Source organism: Bombina bombina, chromosome 2 (genome assembly GCF_027579735.1).
Source record: "Bombina bombina isolate aBomBom1 chromosome 2, aBomBom1.pri, whole genome shotgun sequence".
In the NCBI taxonomy this organism is placed as follows: domain Eukaryota; kingdom Metazoa; phylum Chordata; class Amphibia; order Anura; family Bombinatoridae; genus Bombina; species Bombina bombina.
In genome coordinates this window covers 1,347,911,289-1,347,926,096 of record NC_069500.1, presented here as the reverse complement: position 1 = coordinate 1,347,926,096, position 14,808 = coordinate 1,347,911,289, and the positions used below count along the sequence as shown (strand labels likewise).

At 40.8% G+C, this 14,808-nt stretch overlaps 1 protein-coding gene across 1 annotated transcript in view; it reads left to right on the top strand.

Annotated features, from left to right (window-relative positions):
• Positions 1-14,808, top strand: part of MAEA (macrophage erythroblast attacher, E3 ubiquitin ligase) — a 245,163-nt gene that overhangs the window by 169,374 nt on the left and 60,981 nt on the right. The window contains exon 4 of the mRNA XM_053704240.1: positions 9,638-9,760. Within this exon, the coding sequence (XP_053560215.1) occupies positions 9,638-9,760 (123 nt within the window). The remainder of the gene's footprint in view (positions 1-9,637; positions 9,761-14,808) is intronic.

The following is a 14,808-nucleotide window of genomic DNA, read 5'->3' as shown; positions in this document are numbered from 1 at the left end:
GAATAGGTTTCAAGGTAAGGCCGCCTGAGAGGAGATTTTTTCTCTCTCGCATTCCAATAAACCCAGTGAAGGCTCAGGCATTTCTGAAATGTGTTTCAGATCTAGAGTTGGCTGGAGTAATTGTGCCAGTTCCAGTTCTGGAACAGGGTCTCGGGTTTTACTCAAATCTATTCATTGTACCAAAGAAGGAGAATTCCTTCAGACCAGTTCTGGATCTAAAGATATTGAATCGTTATGTAAGAATACCAACATTCAAAATGGTAACTATAAGGACTATTCTGCCTTTTGTTCAGCAAGGGCATTATATGTCCACAATAGATTTACAGGATGCATATCTTCATATTCCGATTCATCCAGATCACTTTCAGTTTCTGAGATTCTCTTTTCTAGACAAGCATTAACAGTTTGTGGCCCTTCCGTTTGGCCTAGCAACAGCTCCAAGGATCTTTTCAAAGGTTCTCGGTGCCCTTCTCTCTGTAATCAGAGAACAGGGTATTGCGGTATTTCCTTATTTGGACGATATCTTGGTACTTGCTCAGTCTTTACATTCTGCAGAATCTCACACGAATCAACTTGTGTTGTTTCTTCAAAAACATGATTGGAGGATCAATTTACCAAAGAGTTTGTTGACTCCTCAGACAAAGGTAACCTTTTTGGGTTTTCAAATAGATTCAGTGTCCATGACCTTGTCTCTAACAGAAAAGAGACGTCTGAAATTGGTTTCAGCCTGTCGAAACCTTCAGTCTCAATCATTCCCTTCGGTAGCTTTGTGCATGGAAATTCTAGGTCTCATGACTGCTGCATCGGACGCGATCCCTTTTGCTCGTTTTCACATGCGACCTCTTCAGCTTTGTATGCTGAACCAGTGGTGCAGGGATTATACAAAGATATCACAATTAATATCCTTAAATCCCAATGTACGACACTCTCTGACGTGGTGGATAGATCACCATCGTTTAGTCCAAGGGGCTTCTTTTGTTCGTCCAACCTGGACTGTGATCTCAACAGATGCGAGTCTGTCAGGTTGGGGAGCTGTATGGGGATCTCTGACAGCGCAGGAGGTTTGGGAATCTCAGGAGGCGAGATTACCAATCAACATTTTGGAACTCAGAGATTTTCAGAGCTCTTCAGTTTTGGCCTCTTCTGAAGAGAGAATCGTTTATTTGTTTTCAGACAGTCAATGTCACAACCGTGGCATATGTCAATCATCAAGGTGGGACTCACAGTCCTCAGGCTATGAAAGAAGTATCTCGGATACTTGTATGGGCGGAATCCAGCTCCTGTCTAATCTCTGCGGTTGTAATGTCCCCTTTAATTCAGCCCCACCTTCTTTTGCTTTATAAGTGCACTTCCTGCTATCCTCTTTGCTTGATTATTTTGTTTGGCACAGGTTAAAGGATACACTCCTCCACTCCAGCTGACAGATATTGAGCCTCAAGCCTTTTTACCTATTAAGCTACTTGTTGCCTTCATCACTATCCTGAACAAAGTACCTGTCTCTTTTGTTACACATTTTGCTGTTCAGCTCCTCTCCGTTCTCAGCTACAGAACTCTTCCTGTTCCCAGCGGATTGACTTTGTACAGCCGGATCTACACGCTGTTCCACGCTCGCACCTTCCAGTAGCTTTCACGGACACTGCTACTGCTCCCTTCTCATCGTGTTACCATACACCAACCACCGGATTCATTCTGCTACAGCTGCTAGTACTTGCAAATATATCTCAATCTGTATTGAACTGCTAATTGTTATTTGTCTGCCATTCCGCTGCTGGGAATCATCCATTACTATTAAAGTGCTGTATTAATACTGACACTGCAGGCTAAGTCTTTCCTGTGGTTGTTCCGCTATTACAGCTACACAACATTTAAATATTGTAGTTATAACATAATAATCAAGCCTTAAAAAAAAATAGCTACTAATAGTAATGGATCCCCAAACTGTGAAAACTGAAATTGATACTCTTAATCAAAAAGTTGAATATCTGGCAAGAGCACTTACAGATTTGCAAACCAAGAACAAAGCCCTAAAGAATTTGGTTAAAGACATAGTTGCACCAAAAAACCCTGAGCCTCCAGAGCCACAGGTAAATCCACCAGCTTTATTTTCAGGGAAAAGAAATTAATTCAGAGACTTTAAAAATGCCTGTTATCTTCTATTCACCATGAAACCCAGGACCTATTGTTCTGATAAAATAAAAGTCTGCACAGCCATATCTTATTTAACTGCCGAACCCAGGTCATTGGCAAACAGACTATTTGAGTCAAATAATCCTATTTTGGAGTCCATTGATCAATTCTTTCTTTCCATGGCAGCTTTATATGAGGATAGTAATACCCAGATTCAAGCAGAAACTAAACTCAGAGCACTTAAACAGGGTAAACGTCCTGTTGAGGAGTTTATAACTGATTTTCAAATGTGGGCAACTGACTCCCAATGGAATAACATTTCCCTGAAAAATCAGTTTAGATTGGGACTTAATGACACACTTAAAGATGAACTTTCAAGGCTGGAGATGCCTGATACATTGCAAGGATTAATGAAACTAGCAACCACTTTAGACCGTAGGTTTAGGGAGAGACGCTCTGAAAAATTATCAACAGACACACCCCCTAGAAGGTTATTGTTCCCCACTACTGAAAAACATAATCACCAACAAACACCCATGGAGATAGGTGTCATTAAAGGTCCTCTATCAGCTGGGGAAAAAATGAGACGACGCATGTCTAATCTCTGTCTTTATTGTGCGAATAAGGATCATTCAGTTTCATCCTGTCCAATTTTAAACCGACAAAAGAAGGGTAAGCTGACTAGTATAAATTCTGCCACACCTAAATTAAGTGTAGACCACCAATCATTCACATTATCTCTTTCTTTACAGTGGGATCTCCAACAAATCAAGACTGACGCAATAATTGACTCCGGGGCTTATGATTGTTTCATAGATTCTAAGTTTGTTTCTGTAAATAAAATACCTTGTGTTGATAAGCATACACCTGTGTTTATAAAAGTTATTGACGGTTCCTTCATACATAACGGACCCATCACACAGCACACCATACCTTTGTTAATTACTACAAATCATGGTCACACTGAATATCTCAGTTTCGATGTAATACCAAACTCTTTACATCCTATTATTATGGGATATACATGGTTGAAAAAACATAACCCGAGTATAAATTGGGTGAAACCTAATATTTTATTTGATTCCCATTACTGCAAAACCACTTGTTTCCCCTATCAGTTACTTGGAGCAGTAGACATAGCTATTCCTTCTGAATACCATGATTTAACTGATGTCTTTGATCTAAAAGAGGCTGAGGTCCTGCCTCCTCATAGGGTATACGATTGCCCCATAGATTTAATCCCTGGTTCCCAAATCCCATACGGGAAAATGTATCCACTTTCACAGAAGGAGTTGCAACACTTAAGGGAATACTTAGATGACAACTTGAGAAAAGGCTTTATAGTACCCTCTGTCTCACCTGCAGCTGCAGGCATGTTTTTTGTTACTAATAAGGATCAGTCACTAAGACCAATCATCGATTATCGGGCCTTGAACTCAATTACCATAAAGAACCGTTACCCTCTGCCACTCATCCCCGAACTCCTAGAACGCTTAAATGGCGCCACCATTTTTACTAAATTGGATTTGAAGGGGGCCTATAACTTAATAAGAATCAAGGAGGGGGATGAGTGGAAGACAGCTTTTAGAACGAGGTACAGACTCTTTGAGTATAAGGTTATGCCATTTGGGCTGTGCAATGCCCCTGGCACATTTCAACACTTTATAAATGACATTTTCAAAGATTTAATTGATGTGTGTGTTATCATCTATCTCGATGACATTTTGGTTTATTCTAGAGATACACAGGAACACATAAAACATGTCAGGTGGATCTTAACAAGACTTTGTGAACATAAATTATTTGCAAAGGCAGAAAAATGTTTATTTCATGTACATGAAATAAAATTTTTAGGTTATATCATCTCCCCTGACAAAGTACAGATGGATCCCGAAAAAGTGATGGCAATTAAGAACTGGCCCAAACCCACTAACTTGAAATCTCTACAGAGATTTTTAGGGTTCGCTAATTTTTATCGTAGATTCATATACAACTTTTCTACTATTGTGAAACCACTCACAAATCTAACCAGAAAGGCAGTTCCATTTCGGTGGACCCCAGATGCTGATCAAACCTTTAACTTACTAAAAGTTTTACTACCGCTCCAATTTTAAGTTTACCAGATCATACTTGTCAGTTCATTCTGGAGGTGGATGCCTCAGACACGGGCTTGGGTGCAGTTTTATCCCAAAGATCTGATGAGAAACATCCTACTCACCCCATTGCCTTTTATTCCAGAACGTTGTTACCCGCTGAAGTTAATTATTCAGTAGGTGACAAAGAGTTGCTGGCAATAAAATGTGCACTGGAGGTCTGGAGGCATATCTTGGAAGGCACTGACAAAGCTTTCATTATCTACACTGATCATAAAAACCTTCAATATTTAAGACAGAATAAGACATTATCTTCCCGTCAAGTGCGTTGGTCACTTTTTTTTGATAGATTTAATTTTTTAACAACATACAGACCAGGCAAACTAAACCTCAAAGCTGATGCCCTTTCTCGACTGTCAGATAACAGACCACATACAGACGACACTTTACAAATGATACCTTCTCATAAAATAATCGGAACTTTAAATAATCTTGAAGTTGATATTTTAGAGGCTTTAGAAAGTGACAGGCTGCCTACACAATTTCAATTGCACAAAGAACCAAACGGTCTTCTCACAATGAACCAGAAATTGTACATACCAAAACAATTAAGATCCAGAATCCTAGATCATTATCATGATCATCCTCTGTCTGGTCATTTAGGTATAACCAAAACAACCGAACAAATGCAAAGGAATTTCTGGTGGCCAAATATGGGTAAAACTATACAAGATTATGTCACATCTTGTGAGACATGTGCACGATACAAAATCGAGAGGAAAAAACCAATAGGTTATCTCACACCTCTTCCTATTCCTGATATTCCCTGGACTGTAATTTCCATGGATTTTATAGTGGAACTTCCACCATCACAAAACCACAACACAATCATGGTAGTCGTCGACCATTTGACGAAACTTGCTCACTTTATACCTTTAAAAAGTTTACCCACAGCCTCCCAAACTGCTGATACCTTCCTAAAGCAAATTGTAAAACTACATGGGATACCAAATGTCATTATAACAGATTGTGGCTCTCAGTTTACCTCCCATTTCTGGAAGGAAATTTGCAAACTGTTAAACATACATCCTAGACTTTCAACGGCATATCACCCCCAGACTAATGGCCTCACTGAGCGAGTGAATGGTATCCTTGAACAATATCTTAGATGCTACATTACACACCAGCAGGATGACTGGCTCCATCATTTGGCCTTAGCCGAATTCTCTTACAATAATTCTGTATCGACCTCAACTAAGATGACCCCTTTCTATGCCACTTATGGTTATCACCCTCAAACCATCCGACTGCCTAAAATAGATTCTGCATCACCATCTGTCACTTCTTACTTATCTACAGGATGCCCTACAACTACTGAAAGTTCACTTACACAAAGCCAAGACTGATCAACACTACTATAACACGAGACATCATCCAGGTCCTGATTATAAAGTAGGCGACCAAGTGTGGCTTTCCACCAAATTTCTTAAACTTGTTATACCTTCTAAGAAATTGGGTAGTCAATTCATCAGACCATTCCGTATTCTACGTATTCTCAACCCAACAACTGTTGTGTTGGACCTGCCAGAGAAATACAAGATTCATCCTTCTTTTCATATATCGTTGCTCAAACCCTACAGAACCAGTGAAGAATTTCCGTGCTTAAGTGTTCCTCCACCACCTGTTACTGTCGAGGACCATGAGGAATATGAAGTTGATAGCGTCCTCGACTCACGTATACATCATGGGAGACTGCAGTATTTGGTTCGATGGAAGGGGTATGGGCAGGAGGACGACTCTTGGTTGTTGCACTCTCTGGTCCATGCTCCACGTCTTGTTGCTCTTTTTCATAGACGTTACCCTCAGAAACCCAATGCATCCTCGGTGATGATGCCCTGAAGGGGGGGTCTGTAATGTCCCCTTTAATTCAGCCTCACCTTCTTTTGCTTTATAAGTGCACTTCCTGCTATCCTCTTTGCTTGATTATTTTGTTTGGCACAGGTTAAAGGATACACTCTTCCACTCCAGCTGACAGATATTGAGCCTCAAGCCTTTTTACCTATTAGGCTACTTGTTGCCTTCATCGCTATCCTGAACAAAGTACCTGTCTCTTTTGTTACACATTTTGCTGTTCAGCTCCTCTCCATTCTCAGCTACAGAACTCTTCCTGTTCCCATCAGATTGACTTTGTACAGCCGGATCTACACGCTGTTCCACGCTCACACCTTCCAGTAGCTTTCACGGACACTGCTACTGCTCCCTTCTCATCGTGTTAACATACACCAACCACCGGATTCATTCTGCTTCAGCTGCTAGTACTTGCAAGTATATGTCAATCTGTATTGAACTGCTAATTGTTATTTGTCTGCCATTCCTTGCTTGCAATACTTTGCTTATCTATTGGATAACCTGTTTTCTATCATTTGCTGCTTAAATCTCCAGTCTGCATTCTAACCATATCTTATGCTTTGCAATAATCAAAGTACTAAGAACATATCAGCCGTATATTTTTGCATAGTATCATTTATACTTATATCAGCAGTTATCCTAACCTCTACCTGCTGTATTACTTTGCAAACACTCAGTTTCACTCTTACACCGCTGCTGGGAATCATCCATTACTATTAAAGTGCTGTATTAATACTGACACTGCAGGCTAAGTCTTCCCTGTGGTTGTTCCGCTATTACAGCTACACAACATTTAACTATTGTAGTTATAACAGCGGTTCACATCCCAGGTGTAGACAATTGGGAAGAGGATTATCTCAGTCGCCAGACGTTACATCCGGGCGAATGGTCCCTTCACCCAGAGGTATTTGTTCAAATCTGGGGACTTCCAGAAATAGATCTGATGGCCTCTCATCTAAACAAGAAACTTCCCAGGTATCTGTCCAGATCCAGGGACCCTTAGGCGGAGGCAGTGGACGCGTTGTCGCTTCCTTGGAATTATCATCCTGCCTATATCTTTCTGCCTCTAGTTCTTCTTCCAAAGGTGATTTCCAAAATTCTAATGGAACATTCGTTTGTGCTGCTGGTGGCTCCAGCATGGCCTCACAGGTTTTGGTATGCGGATCTCATTCGGATGGCCAGTTGCCAACCTTGGACTCTTCCGTTAAGACCAGACCTTCTATCTCAAGGCCCTTTTTTCCATCAGGATCTCAAATCATTAAATTTGAAGGTATGGAAATTGAACGCTTGATTCTTAGTCATAGAGGTTTCTCTGACTCAGTAATTAATACTATGTTACAGGCTCGTAAATCTGTGTCTAGGAAGATTTATTATCGAGTCTGGAAGACTTACATTTCTTGGTGTTCTTCTCATAAATTCTCCTGGCATTCTTTCAGAATTCCTAGAATTTTACAGTTTCTTCAGGATGGTTTGGATAAAGGTTTGTCTGCAAGTTCTTTGAAAGGACAAATCTCTGCTCTTTCTGTTCTTTTTCACAGAAAGATTGCTAATCTTCCTGATATTCATTGTTTTGTATAGGCTTTGGTTCGTATCAAACCTGTCATTACGTCAATCTCTCCTCCTTGGAGTCTTAATTTGGTTCTGAGGGCTTTACAAGCTCCTCCGTTTGAACCTATGCATTCTCTGGACATTAAATTACTTTCTTGTAAAGTTTTGTTCCTTTTGGCCATCTCTTCTGCTAGAAGAGTTTCTGATTTATCTGCTCTTTCTTGTGAATCTCCTTTTCTGATTTTTCATCAGGATAAGGCAGTGTTGCGGATTTCATTTACATTTTTACCTAAGGTTGTAAATTCTAACAACATTAGTAGAGAAATTGTGGTTCCTTCATTGTGTCCTAATCCTAAGAATTCAAAGGAGAGATCTTTACATTCTTTGGATGTAGTAAGAGATTTGAAATATTATGTTGAAGCTACTAAAGATTTTAGAAAGACTTCTAGTCTATTTGTTATCTTTTCTGGGTCCAGAAAAGGTCAGAAGGCCTCCGCCATTTCTTTGGCGTCTTGGTTAAAGTCTTTGATTCATCATGCTTATGTAGAGTCGGGTAAATCCCCGCCTCAAAGAATTACGGCTCATTCTACTAGGTCAGTTTCTACTTCCTGGGCGTTTGGTCTTTGGTCTTCTTTGCATACTTTTACTAAATTCTACCATTTTGATGTGTTTTCTTCTTCTGAAGCAGTTTTTGGTAGAAAAGTACTTCAGGCAGCTGTTTCAGTTTGATTCTTCTGCTTATAATTTCAGTTTTTTTAATTATTGAGATTAAAACTTTTGTTTTGGGTTGTGGATTATTATTATTTTTCAGCGGAATTGGCTGTCTTTATTTTATCCCTCCCTCTCTAGTGACTCTTGCGTGGAAGTTCCACATCTTGGGTATTTATTATCCCATACGTCACTAGCTCATGGACTCTTGCTAATTACATGAAAGAAAACATAATTTATGTAAGAACTTACCTGATTAATTCATTTGGTTATTATTTTTTTGTATAAAGCACAATTATTCCAATTCCTTATTTTTGATGCTTTCGCTCCTTTCTTATCACCCCACTTCTTGGCTATTCGTTAAACTGAATTGTGGGTGTGGTGAGGGGTGTATTTATAGACATTTTGAGGTTTGGGAAACTTTGCCCCTCCTGGTATGAATGTATATCCCATACGTCACTAGCTCATGGACTCTTGCTAATATGAAAGAAATGAATTTATCAGGTAAGTTCTTACATAAATTATGTTTTTTGATTACATATAAAACAAATTAAACAGCATTCATATACAATGAAAGGTAATATTTGTGTTAAAAAAAAAAAACATAAGGGACAATGTCTCCCAATAGTTGCCTGTTGGCCAAACAGTAACCACAACACTTTTCAGAGCCACACCCCCTTCCTCAGATAGGAATTCTATTGAGATTTGGAAGTAAATTCATATGGTTTAAAAATGTGTGTCTCTTTAATTAAGCATAGTTTTTTAAAAGGAAGAATAAAAACGCATATAAGGTTAAATCTTTTTTTTATTTCTTTGTATTATATTTTATATTTAGGTACAATGAATATACAATATAACAATATATATAACCTCATTAACTTCCTTGCAAAAAACGTAAGAAAAATGTACACTGAAAAGTACGTCCCACTCCTTGCGAGGTCCTCTCCTCTACCTCATTTATATTAATATCCTTTCTTTATTTCAATCTTTTTTTCCAATTTAATATACAAGTTTACATGTGTAATCAAATTTGTACTATAGAGCGATATCAAGACTGAAGTTGTATCCTGCATCACTGCATCATTTGTTTTATATTTATTTATGTATTCATTTTGTTTTATTGTTACTATTCTGAAATAGCTTGTTCGCTAGTGGTTGATATCAAACTTGAGAGCCATCATGAATACTTATGAACTAAAATTTGTCAATTCTTCAAATAATTCATGTCCCTCATGCGTAATTTTTTTTTTTAGGATTTAGTGAACATTGAAATGTTTCTTACTGCTAAAGAAGTAGAGGAATCTTTGGAAAGACAAGAAACCATGACTTGCCTGGCTTGGTGTCATGACAACAAGTCAAGACTTAGGAAAATGAAGGTGTGTGTCCTAACTTTTTTTTTTTTTAAATACTGTAATCATATTTTGCCTGATCAGTTCACACAGCTCACAATATACAGTTTATAACAGAATGCAGAATACATAAATAAAACACGTACTTACTTACAGATGCTCAACTAGCAAAAGTGATACAGTATATCTGATTATTTCTCAAAAACAAGATGTATGGAGAAACAGGCATCTTCTTAGATGAATTGTACATTCTGTGATTAGCTAACATATATACAGTATTTACTTTTTAAATCTCATTAATGTGAAACAAATAAATACAGTAAGACCCACACATAGCGCTGTGGATGTGTTTTTCGGAAAATAGAGCAGAAACATTGTATTTTATTAGATAGATGAAAATAAAAACACAGTTGAGCAATTCATTTTACCGAACAGTTTTTAAGTTATTAATTATTTTATTTGAGGGACTGGACTTTGTCTTCTACAATCAAGCTAATGTCTGAAAAATACACTATTTGCCAAAACAGCTGAATGTGTTTATTTTATTCTGCATGATTTGCAGAGAATGAGTTGAACATAAACTCTTTAATGAAACCGCTATATACCGGGAGCTTTAAGCAGAGTATTACTTATTATTACTCATTATACTGTAGCCTAAAAAGTATTATAGGGCCTTCCCAGTGTAGCACAGTACCCCCCCCCCCCCCGTGTCGCACAATATTTCCTTTCCTTCTTAATATAAGGAGAGTCCACTGCATCATTCCTTACTGTTGGGAAATACTGAACCTGGCCACCAGGAGGAGGCAAAGACACCCCAGCCAAAGGCTTAAAAACCTCTCCCACTTACCCCATCCCCCAGTCATTCTTTGCCTTTCGTCACAGGAGGATCGCAGAGAAGTGTCTAAAGATTTCGGAGTAGTTCCTTAGGAAGGGTATCTGCCCTTCGATATGGGACTGGAGTTTTAAGTAGTCTTGTCAGCTGCTCAGTGAGAGCATTGATGAAAGTTAGAGTCTGGAGATGCAGGGAGAGTCTTTCTGCTAACCCATCCAGACTGCCTGCCTGCCATCCAAACAACTCCTAAGCAATCAGTGTAGACAAGTTTCACTGCCTGCTTGTTTTCTCGCTCAAGTCCATGTCAGGAGCGATGCTTCAAGACTGTCACACTTGAGAGGCTGTGTTTCTGTTCCACAACATGGATTCTGGTAAGATTGTTTACATTTTTACATATGTTGAAAAACACTAGAAGACAGGGTCATAGTGTGGCTCCTTTTAATCTTAATAGAATCATGGGTTACTATCTCCTGAGGGGGATTATTGAACAGTGGGGATTAATCAAATGTGATGCTTTGATTTTATGCTGCTTTATGTGTGAGATTTTATTGGGCTCACAGACTGTTTGTCATGTGGCTGGAACGCACAGGTTTTTACTTTTACTTTGAATGCTGCGCAGCTTGTAGCTTAGCACGCTTTTTCTCATAGTAGGGGCAATCCGGCCTTGCGCACCACGTGAGTAGTCTCACTTTCATTTCCTCTTTCCTGACAGAGCTGGCTGTCGGAGAAGACTCTTTTTCTCTGTATTGTCGGAGTCTAGGAGGTGGTGAGTGCCCCAGCCATTGGGAGTATAAAGGTGCCGTTTATATAAAAAGATTCCAAATAGTAATACCTGTTTATATTGTGAGGAGGCCTTAGTTTGCCCGCACTCTCAACTATGTTCCACATGCCTTGACAACATTATTAGGTCTAAGAAGGTTAACCCCTTTAGTACCACTGAGCCGTCCACCTCTGAGGACTCGCCGTCCTGTGAGGTGCATACCCATCAGTTATCTCCCTCTACACATGCAGCTTCCCGTAGCACGCCTGATCCAGCGCAGTTAAAGACGGCAGTGTCTGAGGCCCTCAATGCTTTACCTCGCCCCGCTAAACGCAGGCAAAAGGTTAATCATAGCTCTCCTGCCCAGGGGTCATCAAGTAATTTATTGGATTTATTTGTTTTTGCTCAGTTATCCGAGGAGGAGTCGCACTCTGAGGCTTCAGAGGGTGAACTTTCTGTGTCAGAGTCTGCTCTCTAGGCCTCCTGCTGTGTAGGAACCAACCTTTAGATTTAAGATTGAACACTTAAGTTTTCTTCTAAAGGAGGTCCTGTCTACATTAGAGGTTCCAGAGGCCAAGCTGCCTGATGAACCTTTAATTCCTAAATTAGACAGAGTTTACGAGGACAGGGTTGTACCGTTAACTTTTCCGGTACCTGTAAAAATGGCTAAAATTATTAAAAATGAGTGGGATAGAATTGGATCTTCATTTTCTCCTTCGTCTTCCTTTAAGAAATTATTCCCGGACTCTCAATTGGAGTTGTGGGGTTCAGTCCCTAAAGTGGATGTCGCTATCTCCACGCTAGCCAAACGTACTACTATCCCTCTAGAAGATAGCTCGTCGCTCAGAGAGCCGATGGATAAGAAGATGGAAACTTTTCTAAGAAAAATGTTTCAACATACAGGATACTTGTTTCAACCGGCAGCGGCTGTTGCCTTGGTTGCTGGAGCTGCAGCCTACTGGTGCGACTCCTTAGCGGAATTGATCAAGGTGGAGGGTCCCCTCTACGTTATACAGGAAAGAATTAAAGCCTTGAGAAGTCCTGGTCTGCGGATATGACTTCTAAGACTCCTTTCCCATTCTTTTAAGGGAAATATTTTATTTGGTCCAGGCCTGGACTCCATTATCTCCACGGTTACAGGAGGCAAGGGTGCCTTCCTACCGCAGGATAAAAAGAACAAGTCTAAGGGACAAGGCTCTGATTTTTGTTCCGTTCGTTCTGAGAAATCCCAACAACCGCAGTCCTCCTCTAAGCCTGAGCAAACCAAGAGTACTTGGAAGCCGTCTCAATCCTGAAATAAATCCAAGCAGAGCAAGAAGCCTGCCGAGACTGAGTCGGCATGAAGGGGTGGCCCCCGATCTGGCGCTGGATCGTGTAGTGGGCAGACTGTCGCTGTTTTCAGACTCTTGGTTCAGGGACGTGCAGGATCCATGGGTCCTGGAGGTCATAGCTGAGGGATACAAGATAGGTTTCAAATCTCATCCACCAAAGGGCAGATTTCTCCTCTCAAGCCTGTCTTCCAAACCAGAAAAGAGGGAAGCCTTTCTGGGGTACGTGCGGGATCTGTCCTCTTTAGGGGTAATTTCCCCGGTTCCTATCACAGAAAGAGGTTTGGGATACTATTCAAACCTGTTCGTGGTCCCAAAGAAGGAGGGAACATTTTGCACGATTCTGGACCTAAAGTGCTTAAAAAATTTTCTTCTTAAATGGGGAGAGTTCACAGCAGCATTCATTACTTTTGGGAATTCAGAACCTGGCCACCAGAGGAGGCAAAGACACCCCAGTCAAAGGCTCAAATACTTCCCCCCACTTCCCTCATCCCCCAGTCATTCTTTGCCTTTCATCACAGGAAGTGTCGGAAGATTAAAGATAGGCTCTTATGGAGGGTAGTACTCTTTGAAATGGTACTGGAGTTTTAAGTAATCCTGTCAGCCTCTCAGTGAGAGCATGGATGAATGACATAACAGCCTTTTTTTTGTCAGGCTGAGCGGCCTTTGTGGCCTTGGCGTACTTTTCTATGGCCTACACGGTGTACCTTCTGACTAGGCGTGGTCACGTTCTGTTCTAAATTTCTGTATACTTGACCGTGTGGTGACAAAGAGAGTCTGTTTCACTAGTTGTCTGGGTCATAGGAGGTGGTGAGTGCCCCAGCCATTGGGGGTGTAAGGTGCCATTTTGATCTTTTTCTTCTATCCATAATTTCTATCACCAAGTTATGGAGGATTAAGATTATTTGGAGACGGATGTCTCTGATTCCGATTCTATTTCCTGCAAAGAGTATGAAATGGCCCAGGTAATCCATGCCCTTCAGTTATGTTCCGAATGCTGCTTTAGAGTGCTCTTTTCTCCCAAAACAGTAAACTTAGAGTCAGCCGAGCCATCCGCCCCAGGGGATCTCATATCCCGTGAGGCGCGTGCCCTTGATCCTTCTTTGGCTACGCAAGCAGGTGTCCCTAATGCCGTTACCCCGTCTCCGGAAGGTGGCTTGTTTTCTCCAGAGGTTACGGCACGGCCCCGCATGGCCATATCTATATCGTTGGCGCATTTACATCTCCCGGGGGAGGTGTTTCTGAGATATTGTCCGTGTTCTGTTAACCAGGGCTTGTAAGGCGTGGGATCGTCTGGGTCAGATCAACCCTCTGGGGAAGCAGTTTCCTTTGAGGCTTCAGGGGCCTAATCCTCAGGGATGGGGTCATCAGTTGCCCTGGTGAAGGTAAGTCTTGCTTTTCGTTATTGGCAGTGCTGGAGGATCCCAGTCCTAATGGGTCGAGGGATCCTCTGTCTTCTGTTCCAGACGGCAAACTGGATTAGACGTGTGGGGATGAAGTTAATCTCCTTGTCTCCAATTTATTTTTATTTTTGGGGTATCTTATTCCAGTTCTGAGCTTTGGGAGAATGGGGTTTCTGATTGGCTGGTCCTGTTAGTGTGCCCATTCTTCTTGGGCGTTCACCTGCGGGTGCTGCCCTCTTTTTCTTTGACCCGGTTAGGATGTATTTTATTTCTTTTCTAGAGGCTCATGTCTATTATTATTTTTCCGTTGGGAAACATTTCTTCTCTGAAATTTGATACTAGCGATTTTGTGGTCGCTTGGGCACTTCCACAGAAGTTGCATGTTAAGGTGTTAGTACATTGTTATTTCTATAGATCCTTTTGTCGATCCCTACTGGGGTTTCGATTTTTCTGTGGCCTGGGTCAGTTCTGGAGTATCCTATGTAGCAGGCTGGTCCTAGTCTGCGCTAATTTCTGTTCATTAAAGGTCTATATCATCCACGTGGTGGTGAGTTGCTTACTCGGATGAGGAGTTAATTTTCCTGTTTGATTTTCCATGGTAGAGGAGACCTTTCGTTCTTAGACGTTAGGCTGGTTCTCGTTTCTTCTTTTGGGTGGGACATTGGAGGGATTGTACTCAGTCCTCATTGTCCTGTTCCTGATTGTTGGCGAGGTTCCAGAAGCGGATCCTGCTAAAGCTTACACTGGAGTTC